The sequence below is a fragment of the Epinephelus lanceolatus genome, chromosome 10 (genome assembly GCF_041903045.1).
Source record: "Epinephelus lanceolatus isolate andai-2023 chromosome 10, ASM4190304v1, whole genome shotgun sequence".
Taxonomy (NCBI): domain Eukaryota; kingdom Metazoa; phylum Chordata; class Actinopteri; order Perciformes; family Serranidae; genus Epinephelus; species Epinephelus lanceolatus.
Genome location: NC_135743.1, coordinates 26668631 through 26692102, shown reverse-complemented (window position 1 = coordinate 26692102; position 23472 = coordinate 26668631). Strand labels below are relative to the sequence as shown.

The 23472-nt window shown below is 39.8% G+C and overlaps 2 protein-coding genes across 7 annotated transcripts in view; both read left to right on the top strand.

Annotated features, from left to right (window-relative positions):
• The window catches only part of LOC117265848 (F-actin-uncapping protein LRRC16A-like), a 97419-nt gene extending 92165 nt beyond the window's left edge, over positions 1-5254 (top strand). For 3 of the 6 annotated variants that reach the window (XM_033640600.2, XM_078171898.1, XM_033640598.2), the window contains one exon: positions 884-5254. In XM_033640600.2, coding sequence (XP_033496491.1) covers positions 884-1062 — 179 coding nt within the window. In that variant the 3' untranslated portion in view covers positions 1063-5254. The remainder of the gene's footprint in view (positions 1-883) is intronic. The other 3 variants (XR_013492220.1, XR_013492219.1, XM_078171897.1) reach the window with 3 other exon arrangements.
• Positions 5255-5443: 189 nt separating this feature from the next.
• LOC117265387 (secretagogin-like) lies at positions 5444-20593 on the top strand. Its single transcript, XM_033639851.2, has 11 exons — positions 5444-5627; positions 6003-6073; positions 8994-9086; positions 12310-12399; positions 14424-14480; positions 14774-14851; positions 15661-15716; positions 16234-16279; positions 17336-17395; positions 18518-18586; positions 19770-20593. Exons 1-11 carry the CDS (start codon positions 5558-5560, stop codon positions 19899-19901), a joined length of 822 nt encoding a protein of 273 aa, XP_033495742.1. The 5' UTR covers positions 5444-5557; the 3' UTR covers positions 19902-20593.
• The last annotated feature ends 2879 nt before the right edge of the window (positions 20594-23472 follow it).

The following is a 23472-nucleotide window of genomic DNA, read 5'->3' as shown; positions in this document are numbered from 1 at the left end:
AAAACCATAAAGGATAATGGGGAAAACATCCAGTTAATATGTACATCCAGATGTGGTCCTCATCCAAATGCACTCATTGAGTCCAGATATTGCAAAAGAGGACCCCAACATTCTTCCCTTTAATATTTGCATTTTGGATGATTAAATCACAGTTTTTCCATGTGAATTACCCGAACAAGTTCACACTGCCAGTTTCTGAAGCATGGTGGATTTGACGTCTTCCAGTCTGTTAAGATGAGTTTTTTGGCTGGTATTATCTATTATGTAACAGGCAGCCAGGTGATCGTTGTCCGGCTGTCTTTGCTCCCTTCCTTCTGTTGTTTTCATATGTTATTTCATCTTCTTTGGTCTTCCTGTCTACTGTCTTCTCTTCATCTTTTCCCTTCTTTTTTTTACTGCATGTGATCAGTGACACCCTCTGGTGCCTGTCAGAAGTACACACATCTGATTCATGTTCATGAGCATGATTCTTGCTCTTAGCCACATGAGAATTTTCTTTTGAAACTGTTGGTTTCTTGGTTTTGTTGATCCTCAGTAGAAGTTTAATAAAAGCCATGTTGTTTTTCATATGTATATTAAATTATTCCCATTGCTCACAGGTATCATTGCAGCCTTTTTCACTGCTGCAGGCTGCAACGGACTTGCTTAATATGGGGCCAAATTGAAAAATGGTTGTTCCCATTAGTCACTTAGACACAAACATGAGAAAATGGGTTCCAAGTTTAAAAAAATACCAAAGTTACCTTTTAATAACAGTTACATGGACCAAAAAAAATCCAACTATATTTAAAAACAACTGATCATTTCCTTAGTTTACTCATTTCTTCCCTTTGCTCTGAGCATTATCAACACTCATTAAATCTTCTCTTTCTCTTGTTTTCAGTGAGGGCGGGGTCTGTGTCAGACTCCGTTCAGCGACCCAGCGCTCTTCGTGCCAACTCTGAGGATCACAGCTCCTTCAAGTCCAAGGACCAATCTCCAAACCCAGACAAAGACAGGGCAGCAGGCAAGAAGTCCTCAGACTCTGGGGAGGAGGCAGACAAAGACTTTATTTTAATTTGAGTAAGACAAATTTACAATTAAAAAAGCCTCAAGTGTTTTCCTTTAGAAAAGCAACTAAGGGAGAATCTAATCGACATGCTTTCATTTATATTCAAGGTTGTACCTGTAGGTCCTGTCTGACCGCAAAGTACAAATCATGTTTGGTTTGCAGGAAGCAGGAAGCCCTGCTGTAGTATCAGGTAATACACACTTTCAAATTAAATTTAGTTTGGTTATCTATGATTAAACCATTGATACTGACACTTTTGGGGGGAATATCCTCAGTAAACTTCTCAGTCACATCATGTCACCTAGTAAACCAAACCGTGCAAAATTCTCCTAAGAGCTTCCTTCTCACAAACAGCCTTTTCTCCTTTTGTCCTGCCCTCTGCTGTCAGGTGAAAATCTCACATCTCTAAAAGAAGAAACTTTTCAGGATTTGAGAAAATGGTTCCCAGGGTGAACGAGCGAATACAGCCAATGAAACCTGAATGAAGTTTGTAAACTACTAAGAAAAAAAAGATGCTTTCAGGAACCTGCAGATTTTGTGTGCAAAGGACAGATAGAGACTGTGAAACTACATCAAAAATCTCTTCCTTTGACTAATAATCTTAACATCTCATTGCTATTTGTTGCAGTAGCTCCTCTCCCAGGGACCAAACACACGTAACAATAATACCAGGATCACTGTACTGTACTTGAACTCAAACAATACGACCCGACCAGGACCCAATGGCATTTTCTTCCTTCGGTATATTTGTATAGATTTTTCTATATGCTATTTTCTGCAAGTTACTGAATTCATTATGCAATTCATCATCTTTTTATTTTTCAGGAATATACAGGTCCAGCTGAGAATCTCAGCCCACCATAAACCGCACACACACATTAGATGTAGCTCTCCTGATAGTAGATACTACAGGTCACACGGAGGAGACAACTGGAGTTTTTACTAATAGCTATAGACTAACATCCCAACTGAGCTCATGTTTGTCTTTGTGTGAGAGAGTTGGAGTGACCATATGAAGTGTTGCTTTGAGAGGACTGTGGTACACTTTAACTTCACTGATAACTAATCAATAAGGCTTCAGCACTGTTAACTAACACTGTTCTCTGTGTTTAGACACTGTGGAAAAAATATCTTATACCTTTAAACTGCGGATGTCTTTGTTCCGCTGTTCATGGAGGAAAGTGTCTGTCATTAAATAGCAATACAGAGCACCATTACAAACCATGACCAAAAAAACAGCTTTATTCCTAGCTGGAACTATTAAGCATTAAATAAAACTGTGTGGTGCGTGAGTGTTCATCACAGTCCTACACACTCCGAATTGCTCTTGAAGACAGATGGATTCTTACCTCCTGATAACACGCCTGCATTTATTTCCCCGGTGTGCTGATGGTCCAATGAAAGCAAAGAACTTACTCAAGAAGAGGAATGTCTTAGATAGTCTGCTGGAAGGTAAAGTGGAAGCCACCGACGTGTGCTTCCCATTTCAGCAGCTGTTTAGTTTCAGATTTTGACACCAACCTCTTTGGTCTGATCTTTGTGTGAAAGCGGGACACTGAGGGAACTCCAGCCTTCTAACACTTCAGACTTGACCTGCAGGGCTTTCAAATTCAATTCACTTTCTCTTCATTCTGAGCAAAGACAATGTTTTGAAATTCAACCTGTAAAGGGGTTTGCCTTTGTTAAAAAAATAATTGAGAATGCAGTGCCTGAAGTGAAAGTGCACTGGGGGTAGCTGTATTTTGACCACGTGGACCTCTAGGGTATTGTGTATGTAGCAATGTCAAGACCTGAATGCTACACAACAACAACAGCAACAACAAAGGTCTCAGGCTGATTACACTTATCTTTGTCTTTAAAGAGCAAGAAGTGCCCTTTTCACACTGCAAACAGACGGCAAACCGATTCTCAGAATGACCTGGGGTCTCTTTATAAAACAACGCATAGGAGCCATACTAAAAATGTGCGTACAGACAAAAGCCTAAAATGATGATAATTTCTACAATCAGGCTTCCACCTCACCGTCTGCATTGCCTATTTGGCCGTCTCCAAAATGCTTGTTAGCATGGGTCAGTTTCTCCCATGAAGTCTGTTTTTATAGATCACCATGCCTCTTTCAGGCCTCGTTTTGTGCGTACGCAATGTTTATAAATGAGACGCCTGGTGTTTAAATGATTGACAAAGTTAAAAATAAAAAAAAGGCAGCTGAGATTTTGGAGTAACTCATATATTTATCTTCAGTTTGTTCCCTTAGCGTTGGATTTTATTTGATTTAAAACTATGCAGTTCTACTAATATCCATATATGCTCCGTGTAGCTTCATGAAACTAGCCTCACATAGCCAGACCTATCTCCACACTTTGATTTAGTGCTGTGCATGAAACAGAAATACACACACTGAAACCATTTCACTAAGTTTCATATTAAAAACCACAAGAAATTAGCAGCACTGTGCACTATCTGTTGGCATGAACATTAAAATGCTTACTGGAGTGTCTCTGTATCTGTAGATGAGGACAGGGGCCAGGAGCATCACTGGATTTGCCTGCTGCAAAACAAAACGCAAAAAAAAATGCATGCTGTGCTTGCATCCAGAAGGTTAGCTAACTTTGGTTGATGCTTGACAATACTGTAAGTTTTTCAAAGCCTGGCAATTAAACACAGTTTTAATGATGATTCAGCTGTTGTGATCGGTTTAGAGAAATACAAACAACCCAGAGTACTTTTTTCCCGTAATTATGATGGGATCAGTCAGACCTTTTTCCAGGGCTGGCACAGAGATAAAACCAAGTGTGGCCTGGCTATGCGAGACTTCAGGAAAATGAACCCACATTTAAAGGATATAGTCCTATACTGTCAATGCAGAATATTTTTAGCTCTTATCCAACCAACTTTACAATCATAAAAAAGACAGAAATGCTCGCAGCATTACAGACATCTGTGTGTGAAATCCAACAACTGTATCATTATATCAACATTGACCACTGTGGAGTTTTATTTAAGTTAGACTATCTGGTTGTCGTGTGCCAAACTGTGCTCCAACATTCATCTGAAATGTGCACACGAGCTCGTTCTTTACTGCGCAGTGTGAAAGGGGCACAACTTGTATTTTGTTGTACTGTACAAGAATAATTCATGTCAGGGCCAAAGGTCTTACTGGTGCACCTTTTCCTACGGTGTCTATCGATGTCTTTTTGTAGGATTCTAATAAGATTTTCCTTCTTTGTCACTAATCATGGCTCGGAAATAACACTGTTCTTGCTGTATATAGTTAATCTAGTCTCTGATGTCAACACCTGCTTTGATTAACAGTCCCAGTCCCAAAAAACAAACACTATTTTTTGTTTAGAAGGTGTTCCATGACACTGAAAAAAAAATACCACTACTTTGCAATACGTTGAAAGCGTTAGCGTGTGCTGTATTCTGTTGACAGTTTCCTGTTGTGAGGAAATCACATGGACACCTTCTTTTGCTTTCTGTTTGGGATTTCAGAAGCAGCTGGCTTTGTTTCTGTTAAGTTGTGTGAAAGACTGATCTGTTCAATCCTGAAAAAACGAGCATCCACTTTTATTTCTGTCGGTGCACGGACGGAGTGGAGCAAGTGAAAATAACCAGTAGCATTGAGTCTACATGTGTGTGACTGCATGATGTGGCTGTGAGTTGTACTGTATGTATATATGTGCTTTCATACATGTAGGAGTGTGTGTGTGTATATTTGTATGTGTAATATACGCACGTGTAATATACACACTGTGATACATTCACACGCCTATGTGAACACAGCAAATCCTATATTGTTTTGGTACTAAGTACACTACTATACTAGGGGTTTGTTTGTAACTTATTTGGAATATAAAAAAAAAAAAAACAGTGGCCGGTGATGTCTTGAACCTTTGTTTCTCCTCTCACATGTACATTGTGTTCATAAATGTAGAAATTAATTCTTTGTATGTATTAATTTGTTATTACATGTAATCAATGTAATGTTACTTTCATCATGATTCAGAAAAAAAAAAGATGCAAAACAATGACCGTTTTCTTTGAGCTGGAAAAAAAATTGCATATGACGTGTGCTCATTATCAGTCCCGATACGTTATTTGTTCCATTTCTTCATGGATCAGTATGTTTCACTGAGTCATTCTGCTGTTGTTGGACATTTCCTCATGCAAATATTAACATTGATTAAAAATAATTTTACAGGCTTTACAATCTCTGCGTTGTCTTTATTTTTAAAACTTTTGTTGAAGATCTGCTTTGCAGTGAAACAATACAGCCAGCAGATGGCAAATACAATGCCTCAGTATGCTCTCTCAGTCTCTCACACACACATACACACACACACACACACTCACTCACACCCAAAGGGGGTGTGGTTTTTAATAAGTCAGAAAGAGCATATGTCAAGAAAGCAGACTGCACAGTGCATCACAGCTCGTCACTTACTGTAAGTCCTGGTTGTCTCTACATGTTAAGTTGGACGTCTTGCTTTGCCTTTCTTCATTAAAATGGACAGTGCTTTTGATAACCTGGATGCAGCTGGTTTCCTGGAGATCTGGCAACACTTCGATGCAGATGGTGAGGACACTTGATGACATGTTTTAATTTTTTTTTCTACAGAAATTGTTGAAGGAAGTAAGTGAAGATCTTATCATGTTAAATATTCTTGTCATTGCAAAATAGGTTAAAAAATGTACAATGTCACGTATATGCTGTATATTCCATGCCTGAGAGGGGCTCGATGCAGAAATAAAAGTACACATCAACAAGAAGCAGAATGACTTTACACAGGTCAGAACTCAAAATCTAAAAAAAAATAATAATAATTTGGCAAAGATTGAGTCATTTGGTGACTTCCTCTGAAGTTCTCACTCTGTATTTGAATTTTGATTAAAACTGAGACTTGCCTCATCACTTTTACAACCCAGGGACTTGTCTTTTTTTATTCAACAGATAATGGCTACATTGAGGACAAAGAGCTGGATGACTTTTTCCGTCACATGATGAAGAGACTGGGTCCACGGGTAGGTTAACTTTGGATGAATTCATCAATAACTTCTGAAAACAGTGGTAACAGCAGTTCAATACAGTGCATGTCAAAAATGGCTCATCAGACACAAAGACACAGACCTGCACTGGGTCAACCTATAGTGCATGCTACACCAATGACAAAAAAAGGAATAGCAGTGTTAATATTACGACTGTTCTCAAAATAAGATGACACTGATTTTACTATGAAATTTGTCATTAAATTCAATTTGGCATACAATGGTAATGTAAGAAGCTGCTGGTCAACGTCAAATCTTGGATCAGCTTCTAGGCTGGGCTGGACAATATATCAGTATTGTGAGATAAGACTATATATCATCATTTATTTTTATCTTTTCCTGGTTTTAAAGGCTTTATTACAATAAAGTTATGTAATATTCTGAATGACTGTTCCAGCTGTTATTATTATTATTTGCCTTTACCCACTTAGTCATTATACCCACACTGCTGATGATTATTTTTCCAAATCTCATTGTGTAAATATTTTGCAAAATCACCAGTGGTCAACCCTATAATATTGGTAATATTGGTAACAATAATATTGGTATTGTGGTATGGTTATATTTGATTAACTCCATATCACCCAGCCCCACTTATGTAATACATTTTGGCTTTGGCCACAACACTTGTGATCTCTGCTGTGTGGGCAGCTGAACCTTGATGCAGTTATCTAGATGGGTGGGGTGACTAACGATGTAAGGCGCAACACAATTAAAGAGCTCTGGTCACTGTCAGAGGGAAAGTTCCTCGCCAGTTGTAATGGAAAGCCAAATGGGCGCACACCTATTAGTATAGCTTTGGTGTGTGTTTGCCCATGTGATTGGACTCCCTCGGATACTAATGGGGTTGTACTAAAACAAACAGACCACCGACCACATGTCACTTTGTCTCTCTGGTGTTTGCTTTCCATCATAAATGCCCCCAGGATGAGTACTGTTGTGTATTTTTCAAGGCACAGTCAATGTCTATTACATTATATGCAGCCACTGGGTGACATTAACCCCATGGTGCCTTTCTGTCTTTTTGTCTATTTCATCTTGTGCAACATATCCAGTAATTATGCAGATTTTTCATGAGTGAATTAACACATTTCCAAAAATGAATTTGCATGTGATACACTGAGTTGTCAGTAAAACCAAGAGAATACATGAGGTTGCTATGCAGTGTGCATAGTGTCAGTAGTGTATATTGAGTCAGATTTTACTGTGTGCTTTTAAAAACTTATGCTTAGGGACTGTTCTGTATTTATCAGGGGAGGGGTGTGGCTGGTGTGTGACTTTATTTATTTTTTTAAATATTGAATCTCCTCGAAGCTACAGAGGAGACTGGGGGAAAATATATGAGTTATCACCGAAACATTCAGCTAGCCTAATTTCTCAAGCAAAATACAAGTGTGTGCGCACATCAGCAGAATATGGGTGCATGACAGCCACCATCCTACCACACAAAACAAAATTTGATGCACCAATTTATCACCTGAACATCGAATTGTTGATTGTCCTCAGCCTATCAGCAAATAAGATGGCATTTGCAGAGGACAGTGGCTGCTGTTTTTTGTTATGTCACATAAATTTTTCGCCGGCTAAAAACCAGGGCTTGAGCACAAACTTAAATCAACGAGCAGTGCAAGAAGTATACGATGATTGTTTGGCAGATGGGCTCCGTTATGTCACTGTTGTATGATGAGATGGTTAGTAGCAGCCCATGTCCCAGTGTCCCGGAATCCCAGTGTCTTAGCAACCAGGCAAGTCCCTCCTGAGTGCCTAAAAAAATATTTAACATGCTCCCCCACTGCACCCCATCCCCCGCCACTACCACCATCACAGGTAACAGACGGTCCCTTAGCAACAGCACACTACAGGCACCAAACATGAGACAGAAAAGCAATGCTGAAGATAAATAGTTGCTTTTCTGTAATGAGCAAGGACCTGGCACCTGCTAGTCTGCAGCCTGTGTGCTCTCTGCACTACATGAAACGATGATTCAGACGTCAGCACCTCGGATCAACAGGTTTCTATAGCTACAGTACAGCGATGGGTGGGTTTGCAAAGAGACACCGGATGATCAGCTGCTAAATATGTTTTAAAATAACTTCAACAGTTGAAAATATTCTTAGGTTCAGTTGTTTCAAGCTCTTGTCTGAGAAGAAGAAGAAACTGGTCTGCACAGGAAAAGGAAATGTGATTTTTAAGTCCGATAAGCACGCCACACACAATATCTTTGCAGCGTTTTAATCTCAATTTATCCTTAGTTATAATCTGCTACAATATGTCCATATGCTGCACTTCATCACGTTTCATGAGTGATAGTGCTTCCTGACTCATTATCTGTAGCAGCGTGGTGTGGACTGATGAAAAGACGTCATGCAAGACTTCACATATTCCACTGAGGTGTTTACAGTAAGCTGTTTGCTGCAACCAAAGTTGGTCAAGGCATGGACTAACACTCATTTGCATTTAATAAAACACACAATAACAACATTGTGTGCAAGAAAAATTTCATCTCGTCTCGGATAAGTGCACTACACCCTCTGTCCGTTGTATTACAAAGACCAATTAGAGCAAGGACATGTAGAGCGAGCTACGTAAACCCTTCACAAGCAGTACACCCTGGGTTGAGAAAGCAAACCTTGAGAGAAAAAAAAATCGAAGATCAAAGGAGTATCCATGGTGACATTGCTTAAAATAACTGTGACTCAGCCAGTTAAGTGTTTGTTCTTCAACATCATGTTAAGATTTTCAAAGATATCATTTGGAAAGAAGTGGTATAAAATACAAGTTAACTGGGTAATTTGCCCCGTCGTATACTGTATCATCATCATATCTGTGTCCACTCTAACAGAGGCTTTAAGTCAAGAAAATCAATGTTGTGTTTTAACCTTTTGTGTCTCTACAGGAGAAAGTGACTGAAGAGAGAGTCCAGAGGCTGAAGCAAAGGTTTATGTCTGCCTATGATGTCACTGCTGATGGAAAACTACAGATTCATGAGGTACTGCACAATTTCTGTGTCTGTGTCTCATTCACTTGCCAATTATGTCCCCTCAGACCAAACACAGGGTACTTTATAGTGATTAAAGTGAATTATCAGTTGATAAAATTCTCCCTAACATCATATCAGTCCAGAGAGTGACTGTCATATGAAATTATGCCCGCCTCTTTCTCACTATCTGCGCCCTGAAAACCTTCTCACGCCAACTTCCTCATTATTCTATACCATCTTCCTCTTCTTCATCCCCTCTCTTTCTCAGACTCATCTATTCCGCCCAACCCCCTGTCTTTCTCTGCAATGCCTCCCTCTTCTTCCTCTGCATACCCTCTACATCTTTTATTTATGTCATGTCTCCATAACAATGACCCAGCTCATACAGAAGAATGGAAACTCATTTCTGGGACTGCTGAGGGTCAAGCCATCCTGTAGTGAAGAGACAGCCAGATGAAAGCAGCACTCAAACCATTTACCTAAATTAAATACCTGACAATCTATTGTATATACACACAGTGTGCGCTATGTATGCAATATAAATCTGATCCTAATGGAAAAGAACCTAATTGTCTTTTTGGTATCCCAGCAGGAGTCTTGTTTGTAATTAATGAAGGTTGATTCTCAAATGACTTTTTGATTGAGTCAGTTTATTGAATTAAATCAAACTTGACTGACAATTTAACAGGCTGCGGCTGTTTCCCAGAAATTTAAAGCCATATTTTGATGACATCGCTCTCTCGGTCTCCACTCCTAGTAATTGTTGCGGCTCTTGGCACAGCGGCGGTGTTTCATCAGAGCAATGAAGTGCATTTTCTGTTATTCTGGAAAAGAATCTTGTACCCATTCATTACACCAATCGCTTAATGCATTGCACCCACAGACCCCAAATGCTTTGGCTCTTACTCATAACGAGGGAAAAAAAAAAAATCAATACATGTCCGCCAATTACACTGATTTGTAGTGGCTGATGCAGGAACGATGTGGTCAAACCTCGTTGTAGCTACACTCCCTGACGACTTAAGAAGCACTTGTTTGGCTTTTTCTTTCTGGATTTGCTACCCATGTTTTCTTTTTTTCCAAATTTTAAAGTCTGTATACCTCACTGTGAGGAGCTCATTGAAACATTAGGTCTTGAGCAAAGCATTAGTTCAGGTAGGAGCTCAGTTCACATCCCAGCTACATCAGCTCATCTCAAGCAGCCAATCAACTGATGAGCAGCTGATTGATGGAAGGGAGTCAGCTAATAGATCACATGATTCCTTTCTCTGCAACCAATTGGCAAATCTCATTCAGGGTGCCCTATTTAAACTGCCTGGCCTGCCTACTGTTGCTGCTTCCTCTGCAAGCCACTTTGCAACCTGCCTCCACCCCAGCTCCTCCTTTTCATGTTGTGTCTGACTTATCAATGTCATTTCTGTTTGTCATTGATGCTGCTCTGTCCTGTTCGCGGGGAGTAGTTGTTGCTGCTTTCCCCTTATGCCTTTCATGTAGGCGCATGGAAGGGCAGAGAGGTGTGCTCTCTCCAGCTTAGGCTCTCCATGTAGGCACGCGGAAGAGGCTTTCTGCATAGGCCTAAGGAAAGGCAGAGAGGCCCCAACAGAAACATACAGCCAAATATAATACTGCAACTGGAAGTAACGTTTTCTTTGACTCAAGTGTTCCTGACTGAATTGTTTTCATGGGACTTACTTGATGTAGCTGAAAGCAGTAACACTGTCATTCTAAGATACTGACAGAAACTACACTGTACAGTACCATATATAGTGTGTTGATTGGTCATCAATACCCAGCCCGCCTAATAAGGTCATACTGCATACTACTCCATGCCAACAGTAAGAATATAGGCTTATGTATGCTACACATGTCTCTGCTGACCAGTTTTTAACTCCAAAGTAAAGAAAAGAACTTTCCTCATACTTCTGCCTCTGCTCTATAAATAGCTCCAGAAAGGAAGTTAACGAGCCTATCACAAAGTGAGAGTATCCTGTGTGATAGCTGCATGGACTGCTGTTACTCCTCTAGTTCAATACAGTGTGACTGAACCATGGGACACAGTGTTCTCTTACTATCACAAAAGATAAATCCGACAATTATATCAATCTAAAAGCGTAACCTACTCACTTTGCATTGCCTCATTAATGCAGGGTGTGCAACTGTACAACACACCGTGCATATATTGTACAACCGAATTGAGATGCTCTTGCAGGGATTGTTTTAATCAAAGATGCTTAGGTGGGTGGACACTTAATGAAATGAGGGTTTCAACCTGTCATCCATCATTAATCTCCATAAAACTGTATACAGTCTGAATACTAACACTCTGCAGGTGTGTGCCATCCTCTCACATTACACCACAGTAGGTGCTGTGTATAGGCTATTTGTATATTGTTTAAAATGTATCATTTATTGCAAACAACTGCCAACTGTTCTATGCATGGCTATAAACTTCAACCTCCAATCAACAGATAATGAGATAATGAATTAGCGCTACTGTATATCACTGACACATGTTGGCTGAAAACACCCAACAATGGCAAGTCTTTTTAAAGTGTGCCGGTCAGCGTTTGTTTCCTGGAGGCCTTGCTCCTCTGGCATCACAGCTGGTGCATTGCACTTGATTTTTCTCAGAGTTCTTCATCTTTGTTACACAAACAGCTGCAGTATCATCTTGTTTTATATAAATACATTGATGGGCCCCAGTTTAATCTGCTAATGGAGGGCTGATACTATTAAAAAGGACACACAAGAGAGGAGCAACATGAACTGGCGAGGAGCCAGGAGGAGCCGGAGTATGGTTGGTCATCCAAATGAGAATAGAACAGAAACTCTTACGTGCCTAGCCATGCAGATTGTTTCAGCTTGCAGAGGTAGTGAGATGTCTGTGGCTGAAACTTCTGCTGCCACCATAATACAAGGGTGAATGCAAAGAACAAGCATCTTTCCATATCATCAGGATACAGACCTCACTGTCAATAGTTTAATTGGATCTGTTTCTTCTGTAGAGAGTACAGTAGTTCTAATAAAAATTGAACCCTGATCTGATTAAAATTGCAAGGCCAGAACAGATTATACTGAACTGCTTTGGAGTTTGTATGTACGACTTCTGTAAACTTGGTGGTAACTGTTACTCTCTCCAAGAATAAAACGGACAAGACTTGAAGAGATGGAAAGCCTCATGCCATTATTACTGCTTTCTGCTCTGACCTTTACTCTCTGTCCTGCTTTCTAGTTGGCCAATATGATCCTTCCCGAGGATGAGAACTTTCTGTTAATTTTCCGCAGAGAAGCTCCTCTGGACAACAGTGTTGACTTCATGAAGGTAAGGTCACAGACCATACCGAATGGATTCTATTTCTTTAACTAGAGATTCACGTGTCCTCCTGAATCTAATGTTGTTTTAAGTCCACATTGATGTGTAGCCATGTCAGCAGTCAGTTTTAATAGTGGAGCAGAGCAAAGTAAAACAAATTGTGATGAAGGGCAATATTAAAAAGACGGGCATTTAGAACACCCTTGATAGCACCATCTGTCTTGTCTACAGTGCTGGCCATTGTTGTTATTACTTCTTGTTGGTTCTAGTGCACTGCTTGATAACAGTGTCGTTAGTCCCACCCATGGCACTGATTGGCTAATTCACTCCCCACACAGCATCATTGGTTGTTGTTTTATTTTAACTGAGAAACCGCTGTCATGTCAATAATAATGTCAGACAGAAATTATTTTACTCAAACTCCGTGGTGTGGGCGGATTCGAAGCTCTAGAACCAGGCAAGTGTAAATCACACATTTCATCATGACACAATATTCAATCGATTCTTTGGACAACTATATTGTGTCATGATGAAATGTGTGTGTAAATCACACATTTCATCATGACACAATATTCAATCGATTCTTTGGACAACTATATGTTGTTTGATATCATAAAGTCAACCACAATGCGATTTTGATTTGATTCAATTTAGGGGCCAGCAATCGATATGAGATGATATCGGTAAATATCCTCATTGTCTTTTTCTTGGCTGCTTACCGTAGTCTGTCTGGCACTATAGGCCGCTAGCACTGTTTGAATGTTTAGGAAGGCAGTGTGCTTGGATGGAAGTGGTGACACAGATGTGCCATGGGAATTTCAAAATAAAGGCCTATCTTAATGCTATGTATCGATGTTTTCACTTTGCTTCAATAATATTGTATCGTTGATCTAGAATTGATCCAGGTCAGTGAATCATTACACCCCTACTACAGAGGTATACTGATAAGCCAAGACAGGAATAAAGTGACTGCAACTGCAAAGTCATCAAAATCAGTCATCAAAATATTGCGCTTGAGCAGTGACTTGCTGCGTCAGACTCAAATGAAAAAAAGCTGTCCTTTAATGTCGGCATGATACGTGGCCGGTCGCCGTTGTAGTTTAAAGGCACCCAACAGTGTCGGGGAAACTCGGCAGGACAAGAAGGAAAGTTAAGGCAGCAACAGTCTAAGTGGGGCAGGGGGGATGGGTGGTGGATGGGTCCAACAAACACCACCTGGTGTTCACTTTAAATAAGATTATAAAGCCAAACCTTGTTCCTTTTTCCTAAACCTTGCCGTGTGTTTTGTTGTCTAAACCCAACCATGTGTGTTAGTTGTTGAAGGAAAAACAATGTCAATTTGCAGTGTTGTACCAACGTAATGCCTTTATTTTGAAAGAGACTGTATGTAAATTGTATATTTCCTGTGAAACCAGAAGTGTATTTTGAAAGAAGACAATGCATGTAACAGGCAGAACTTGACACTGTGTCACAGAACGTCAACAACAAATGCACCCAGGGTACCTTGCACGTCATATCTAGAAATGGAGTCCATGACCAAATGTCCACATGTGACGAATGAGAATGTGTTGGCAGCTGACTATTGTTGCTTGTCCTCACCAGTTTAATTATTTTACAGAACTGCTTATTCCCTGGTGTACATAGACACAGGCCAGATACTGGATGGTTGGGACTCATAAACGTGTCACACGAGTCCACCAGACAGATGAACCAAATTTACATTTTCAAGATAAATAAAGTTTTAATTTGTAGCTGTAATTCAGTAGTTCTTTAATTCTGAGCCTATAACACAAACTAGGAAATAGATCGGCTGATCAATTCTAAGAAAATGATAATGGCAGGTAAGATGCAACACAATGCAAAACAACACAACAAACAACATATTTCAGCATTACAATAAAACCACCAGCTGTGATGTCACTTTGTATACATGCATATTTTGTTAGCTGTATTCCAGCTAGGTCAGATTCACCCATAACCACTGTGCACTGTATATGAGCATTTTACAAGTCGTCCTTTCTTGCCCACTGTAGATATGGAGGAAGTATGATGTCGACTGCAGCGGCTACATCTCAGCCAGGGAGCTCAAGGTAAAGTTGTCACTCAGCACAAACCCACAACAGAACCAATGACACATCTCTTTTCTGTGCGAGGAACAACCTTCAGCAGTGGCATTTGTACAGAATGACTGTAACCCACAGTTACCATTTCCTGTTCTGTCACACTGAGACGTTTCTCCTCCTCATCACCACACAGTGTGCTCAAATGAAGTGCTTCATCCTTTGGTTTGTAGATTGTGTTGGTGTGTTGTGTGTAATTGTGTTTTACCCACTGGCTTGGATTGTTTTGTTGTCTGATTATGAAAGAAACTTTTGTCTCTTAGGCTTTCTTGAAAGACCTGTTCCAACAGCATCACAAGGAAGTGTCATCGGACAAGCTGGACGAGTACACAGACACAATGGTAGTGATACAGTTCATTCACACACAGACGAACACACATTTTAGAGCAAAAGTCCCTACTTTTTCTGGTTTTAAAATAGGTTTTTTAGTCAGGTGTCAATGCACTCTCCCTTGCAAAGTGTTGACAGTTAAGTGTATGCTAAACCTTTTACTTTGTTTACCCAGCATGCAGCTTGATTCTGATTGTGAGCAGGAGGCTCTGTAGCATCTACTGTAAGTAGTAGTTGTGTAAAGCTGGTTCAGACCATCAAATCCTACATTTTCCAGGTAGCTTGCAAGTGCTAGTTAGGTTGCTGTCGCTACGTCCATTATTGTTACACTCTATGGATACTGTACATACATTATAATGGAAAAACAGTATGCAACAGCTGTATTTAAAACATTATTTTTAACTTATTTATTTTCACAAATGAACGTTGTGTAAGACTGAAAAGATTTAAGCAGCTCCAGTTAACTATTCTGCCAAAAAAGGATATTGCTCAGAGGGACTTTTCACTTGTGGTATCTTTTCTGGTGTTCTTATGCATTTTCCTGCAACTATCAAAAGACAGTGACAAAGAAAGCAGCCTGGTTATTTTTTTTATTGATCTGTCTCCCTGACTTACTTCAGTGGAAACCCAGAGTGTCACATTACTATTCTACTATTCACTAGATTTCAGTTTGAAGGAAATTGGTTCACACTCAGTGTCAGGTCACGTAATGGGGTTAGAGTTACACTTGGTGTAAAGAAATAACAACAGTACAGATGAAGAGATTCACAGTCGCTGAAGTTCTTTCCGTGTTTCTCAGTACATCCTCTTTTTCTTGCAGATGAAAATCTTCGACAAAAACAAGGATGGCTGTTTGGATCTGAACGACTTGGCCAGGTACTTTTCAATATGTAAATTATAATGCATTACTCAATACATGACAATTGGATAGCCACAAAAGAAAGATTTGATCAACAACATCTCAAAAATGACTGCGTTGGTTAGCCAGTTTGCATTTTGAGATACACACACACAAAAGAATATGGATAAGACATTTTGATGTTGCTTGATAGATTATTACGCTTGGGTTCCCCCAGACCAGCCAAGTCCCTTCTTTGTGAAGTTTGCATGTTCTCCCCATGTTAGCATGGGTTTTCTCCGTGTCATGCTGAGGTTCAGTTAAGTGTTGACCCTAAATTTCCCGCAGATGTAAATGTAAGTGTGAATGGTTGTCTGTTTCAGTATGCCAGCTCTGATATAATCTGGTGACCTGTCAGTGTTCACTGTTCCAGTCATTTCTGAAGTCATACCGTACCTTAAATTTCTTGCAGAAGAAAGAAGGTGTCAATTCAACCATTTTTTTTCTCTTTGATAACTCGAATGCTTTTAAAGTATGTATTTCCTCCTCAACTAGGATCTTGGCTTTAGAGGAGAATTTCCTGCTCCAGTTCAAGATGGATGTAAGTATGCTCTTTATCTACTTCTTTCAAGTAGAAACAGACAACTTTTCAAACTTTAGAGTTTCCAAGTGGTATTGCAGCTGTTGCGAAGACAACCAAATCGCTTTCATTTTTCCTCAGAGCCACGCCGTGCTGTTTTTCTTTTGCCTCTTAGAGTTCCCACAGTTAGTTCAGTTGTTGGCCATTTCCACCACTGGGGATTACAACTGCAAAAGCATTGCATTTATCCTCTTTGGTTGCTGTTAATAGTTACTTGTAGCCACTGGGGAAAACGTGAGTGCTAGCCTCTTCCTGTTTTGGTTGCATAATGGCTGATGCAATTCAATTGTGCAACGTATTGAGCTGTATATTTCCCAGGAGATTGTACCCTGTGGCAGGCAGAATTGCAAAGTGAAAGTGAGGCTTATAGGGAACCAATGTAAGCACAGATGGTGTCAGTATTCTATAGTTATAGGGGGATTAGTAGATAGAGCGGGCGCCCCATGTACAAGGCTGTTCCCACAGTGGCCCGGGCTCGACTCCAGCCTCTGGCCCCTTGCTGCATGTCACTCCCTCTCTCTTCCCCTTTCACGCTTGACTGTCCTAACAATTAAAGGCTTAAATGCCCCCCAAAAATATTATGCAATCAGCATCTACTTCATAATAAGATAAAGCAAAAACCTATTTCCACTTTGCAACATTTTAATACAACCATGACTAAAAGTTGTCGAAATCCGGGCAATGACTTGCAGCATCAGACAATGACAAAAAAAGCTGTCCTTTAACATTAGCACGATCGCCATTATAGTTCAATGGTGCTCAGCGGCATCGGGGGAAACGCGGTGGGACACAAACAAAAGTTAAGGCGACTTTTGTGTGAAAACAGAAGTGTATTTTGAAAGCAGACAACGCATGTAACAGGCAGAACTTGACACGGCGTCCCAGAATGTCAACAACCACAGGGTACCTTTCACATCATATCAGGACGTGGGAAGTCCATGACCAAGAGAATGTGTTGTTTAAGTTACATTATTTTTATCAAATTTCTCTCCAACAACCCTCTCCTCATGTCCCAAGGCCTGCAGCAAAGAGGAGAGAAAGAGAGACTTTCAGAAGATCTTTGATCACTATGACGTTGTAAGTATAATAACACACTGGGTGGGACACAGATGAATTCTTCTAATTCGTAATTTGGAAACTATGTGGGAATGTAGACAATTCAAGGAGCAACCTCTGAAGTACGATCTGTTGCAGTTCAGGAATATTTAACAGTACTTTTAGTTTTTTTAAGTAATAAGGGTGCTGGCAGCTTTCCAGTCAAGGCAGACATAACCTCCACTAAATGATTTCCATCCCCAATTAATAACACTCTCAAATTTACATAATGTGATAAGGCATCCAGAGGAGGACTTGGTACAGCAACAGTCAGTCCAATTAACTCCCTTACCCCTGTAATGAAACATACTCAAATAAAGCAGCCATTATGTTGTCAAGTCACTCTCTGGGATGATTTAACTCTGTCAGACTCATTCACAGTACAACTCCAGATAGGAGTCAGAAAGTCCCTACAGGAATCACTAATAAGCTTCCTCTACGCTGTAAAATCATGTTTATGACCTTGTCTGTATGTCAAGTAGTGCATGAACTAATGGCTTGTTTGGAAACCTTTTTATGTTGCCTGCACTTAGTTTGATTTTTCAGAGGAGCTTTGTGAAAAGTTTCCTGTGGTCACTGTTGGCCACCAGTCAGTCATTTTTTCACACCAAGGCTACTTTTTTAAGCCCTTAAATTATCGGCACACCAAGCAGCACCTTTGTCATGTTACTGATTGTAGCATTAAAAGCCTTGGTGTCATGGCAAGAAAGTGATATCTCATTTTGACCCCACTTGAAACTGCTTTTAAGGAAGAGTGTTTGTAGAATTACAGTAAGGGAGGGTCATGAGCATCATATTTTCCCTGCTGTGTGCGACACTGTCAAGTGGCGCTGGTGTACTACTGCTTAATCAGACTGTGTAACCTGAAGGTGAACATTTTAAATAAATCTAATTGAGCAGCTATGATTAACAGGCAAACAGTCCAAGGTGCTTACTAAGGATATCACCAATGCATGCTGGAAAGTGTTCCAGCTCCACCAATAAACCAAAAGAAAATGTCCAGAAAAAAAGATTATGAAATAACTGACTGAGTGGGATATAAATTAGATGAAGTAATCCACACTCTTTTTTCTTTCTTATTCTGTCTCTTGCTTTCTTGTTCAGAGTAAGACCGGAGCACTGGAGGGTCCTGAGGTGGACGGCTTTGTCAAAGACATGATGGGGCTGGTCAGGGTAAGTATGTCGCCTTTTCTTTGCAAACATGCTTTCTGACATTCAGATATTATTACCAAAATATAAAGTATATCTACATTTATGCCCCAGTTATTCCTTCTCCATTTCCTGCACACAGAGGGCTCAGTATCAAACCTAAATACTGTTTGAGTCAATGACTGTATATAAAGATGGACGACGTGTCTCCACTTCCACTGGCTGTACAAAAATGAAGCCAAAATATCTCCAATATGGGTACTGTGCAGTAGCGATTGGGAAATGGAGCGTGGAGTTCCAGCCTGTACAAACGTCCTACTAATTGTGTGCTATGCCATTGATTGCGGGCACACACAGCCGTCAATCATGACATCAGACCCCCTTTTTTATAGCATCAAATACCTAACTAAAACCAAACTTATCAGAAAAAAAATGAACACTTGAACAATCAGTGTGATATGAACTACCTAACATGATCTGTGGGGAAAAACTTATTTGACAGGTACTTCGATTTTTTTTTTTTTTTACCCATGTCCCAAGCTAACATTGAGGGGGCGTGGTCTATGACCTGTGCTGCAGCCAACCACCAGGGGGCGATTGCGATGTTTTGGCTTCACTTTTGGGAGCTATCAGGAGTTTATCATGAGTGCATGCCAAAATAATCACAAATAGGAATGACAGTTAATCATTTCACTTATTTTTTAAGCAAAGATGGATACTCTCTGATATCAATCTATCAGATGTGAGGATGCTTTTCTGTAGATTATATTTCATAGACAACTGTATTTTGGATTGATGGTCCAATATAACAATTCTGAAGATGCTGCTCTGGGCTCTAGAGAACCATAATGAGCAATTTTCATTAAGTCTTTGGCATTTTATATACACAAAGGATTAGTTGATTAATCAACAAATTATCAGTGAACTACTCAACAAACACACAAACACATCAAAGTCAACTCCAATATTTGTGACAGTGATTTGTGATTTGAAAATCAAAGTGAATTCATGTTATTTAAAATCTTTACTTGGTTAAAAGTTGAAGAGATGACAGTTTTTGGAGCAGGTGTTACTTGAGTTTGATGGGTGTGGACCCATATAAACACTGGCAGAGTGTCCATTACTATTACTATTACTATAACTATTATACTTACTATACTGTAAGTATAATGCCTTTCCTGTCTCCTCTCTCCTTTGTCCTCTCCAGCCCAATCTCACCAGTTCCGAGCTGGACAAGCTGCGTCTCATTCTGCTGCGTCACTGTGACGTCAACAAGGATGGAAAGATCCAGAGAAATGAGCTGGCTCTGTGTCTGGGAGTCAAACCTAAGCTTGGTTAAGAGAGCTGTATTATCTGATTGTATTATGAAACACTGACTCTGTATTCGTTGTGTAGTCAGCACTGGTAGGATGTTGTGTTTTGATCCGGACCGGTCTAATTACTGGGTTATTTAAGGTCAGTCTTAATAAAGACTTATTTGATCATGAAAATGATAGAAACACAATTTGATATTGTGTGATGGAAATCTTCTATGACTTGAAATGACAGTGTTTCTTGTGCATGTTGTAAGCCAAAAGAAAAGAATGAGTTGTGAAAGATTATTTGGCTGTAATGATTGTGTCTGTGCTGTAAAATTTGTGATATATTAATCAGTTTGATAGTTTGAAAACATGTTTTTGAAAACATAGAATGTTTTTCACTGTAATATAAAGTTTTCTTCTTTTTGTTTGGTGCTGGAGTTTGTTGGCCATGATTGATGTTTGGTCATTTGCATGTTTCTCTGCTAAAGAAGGCTGAAGTACAGTATGTTGTAATTTTACTGGAATGCGCAGCAGAGGAAATAAAGTGAAAATGAGCATGTTGATTATCCTGTTCTCTTTATTGGCTGTAATTTTGAATATAAGAATAAAAGTATCAAACTTGTCAGTCAAAATTTAAATTAACATTAATTTAATTTGTTTTTTATTTATTTACTAACTGCAGGAAGTAACATTTTGATCTGATGATACAATAAAATATACATAAAACAGAGGTTGGTATTAGTGTTATTCCTAAAAATCTTTGATTGCATCTAAGAGTGTTCATTCACCATTTTCATCACACTGCACTGTACATCATGATTGGTCGAATGCAAGGAAGTAATTAACATAGTTCCTTAGATTTCTCATTCTTTGTGCAACAACCAAGCAGCAACCTCCAAGGCTGAAAAAACTGCAGTTCCTCTAATGACCACTTGAAGCTGTCCCTCACCCATGTTAAAACTTAACAGCTGAAATAAACTTATAATGACTTTAGTTGTTCTTTTATCTCAGATATGTGTTAGGATATTACATACCTTGACATGTTTCGGTGGAAACTTCCTATATAATTTATTTTTTATTTTATTTTTTATATAATTTACCCGTTTACATTTTATTAAGGCTTAAAGTTGACAGGTTGTGACAGTGACAGGCATTCTACAGATAGTGTCCTCGGCTTCTCAGTCAGATCAACCCCTTGCTCCTCCCAAATATGGTAACATATGGCTCCAAAAAAAATCCAAGATGGCAACAGACAAAATGCCAAACTTGAGGCTTCAAAATGGGAGTCCACAACCAGTGGGTAATGTCACAGTAGTTATGCCATTATTTTTACTGTCTATGGCTATAACTCATTAAAAAACACATTGGCATGGCAAGGTGGTGCAGTGGACAGCATTGCCTCCTCACAGCAAAAGGGAACCCAGCTGCACCCAACTGAGCTGCGCCCCAAAAAACCCCCAATAAGGCTAAAATACCTGAGGCCAAACCTGCCAAACCTGGGGCTTGAACCCCAGGGTGGGGGAGCCCCCCTGTATGGAGCCTGCATCTTCTACTTACTTTCTCCAGGTACTCCGGCTTCCTCCCACAGTCCAAAGACATACAGGTTAATTGGTGACTCTAATTTGCCTGTAGGTGTGAATGTGAGTGTGAATGGTTGTCTGTCTCTATGTTTTAGCTGTGATAGTCTGGTGACCTGTCCCGCCTCTTGCCCAGTGTCAGCTGTGATAGGCTCCAGTCCTCTCACAACCCCCAACAGGATAAGCGGTTACGGAAAATAAATGAATGATAACACATTCATGCAGAAAAAATTTCAAGACAGTGATGAGTCACCAGCAGTGAGGGAGAGTGTTCTTTGTACAAGGGACCAACAGTATAATATAACAAATAGTAAAATATAAAATATAACAGGACTGACTCAAATGTGTCGAAGTTTTGAAACTGAATCGACGTCCAAATCAGTAATTGACTGCTTCTTTTTTTTAACCAGTTATCTGTTGAAACTGAAAGGAGATGGCGAGTGTCACACATGAATAAGGGCCAGTGTCTTAAGCAGGAAAAGGTGACATGAATTGCGAATGGTTATCTTTAGCTGACAACTGAAGTCAAGCACTTGCTTTGAATCTGGTGACGCAGCCCCTGACCCGCGGCATTTGAGTCAATAATAACCAGAGTCGGGTATTACATGTTACTTTGTAATGTACTTTGATTACTTTTTGCAGTAACGAGTAACCTAATGTGTTAGTTTGCTGTTTGAGTAATCAAATACTTATACTAGTACATTTTCAAACAAGACATCAGTTACTTCCGTTACTTTTAGAACTCTGGTCCTTCAGCTCCGAAACAGCAACGGCTGTCGTTTGGTTCTAATAACGGAGATAACGTTAAACCTATCAGTCTGAAAGAAGCCACGGAGCTTGTGGCTCGCTACGTGGTCGGACAAATGCTGCCGTTGTCTAAATAGGTGGAGTCTAAATAGGTGGAGTAGGACTCACTGACAGACATATTTCAGACTCAGGACTTGCATTATGCCTGGTACACGCTACACGCTGGTACTCACCAATTATCCCCGGTCGTCTTTCACGGCGTGTGTGATGTCATCGGGTTATTCTTGTCCTATTTTTATTACTTTCACTATTATTTGAGTCACTGCCAGAACTGTGTCTGTTCATGTGACAGCATACATGTTGTTGTAGTCACCTAAAAGTGTCAGCAGATGGCAGGAGCTACATTTGAAGCGCCATATGTAAACTATCAAGCTACTGTATCTTCCACAGGAAGTTCTGGCAAATGTTTCAGAATAAAAGCCTATTTAGAAAATGGAGGGATTCTCTCAGCTGAGGTTATAAGGGGCTTTTAATTTGAAACAAGTGTTGAGTTTGAAATGACGGTGCGATATGTTAACTTTATAAAGACAACGGAGCGGATAAAAAGTAAATATATAAGGATTAATAAATAACGGACCGTCTATAATGTAGTTTGTTTCAAATGAAGCTGGGAGCCTCTGCAGTTGTGGTGAGTAAAAGCCCCGCCGCTATTTGTTAATGTTATTACTTTATGTCCGACCGTGAGGATGTACCATTGTTTGCTAGCTTGATGCTAATGACAGTAACGTTAACTCAGCGGGTTGACAAAGTGCCTCTGCTGTTTCACACCATCATTTCCCCCTTTTACTCTGTGTGGTAACATCCCTAGAGGAAATATTAAAAATGCTGGGTGTTGTTGTCATACAGTTGTCTACGGCAGCAGATCGTTCTGTGTTTCTACTGGTCAAAGTGACGGCTGTGATGGGAGAATTGGATCTCAGTGAAGGGCAAGCAAGCATTGCCCAATAGGAAATGTAGAATACTCAAAAGTACTTTTAAAGGGCTTGAGTTACTTTTCTCAGGGAGTAACGTTGGAAGTACTTTTAAAGTAACTGAGTTACTTTACTCAGGGAATAATGCAGTAAAGTAACTGGTTACTTTTTTAAAAAGTAACGCAGTAACGTACTTTGATTACTTTTAAAGTAACCCTTACCCAACACTGAAACTTACAAAAACATTCATGCAATAGTCCACCTTCCATCTCCTCTTCCCTCTTTCAATCATTTTATCTCACAAACACATGCAG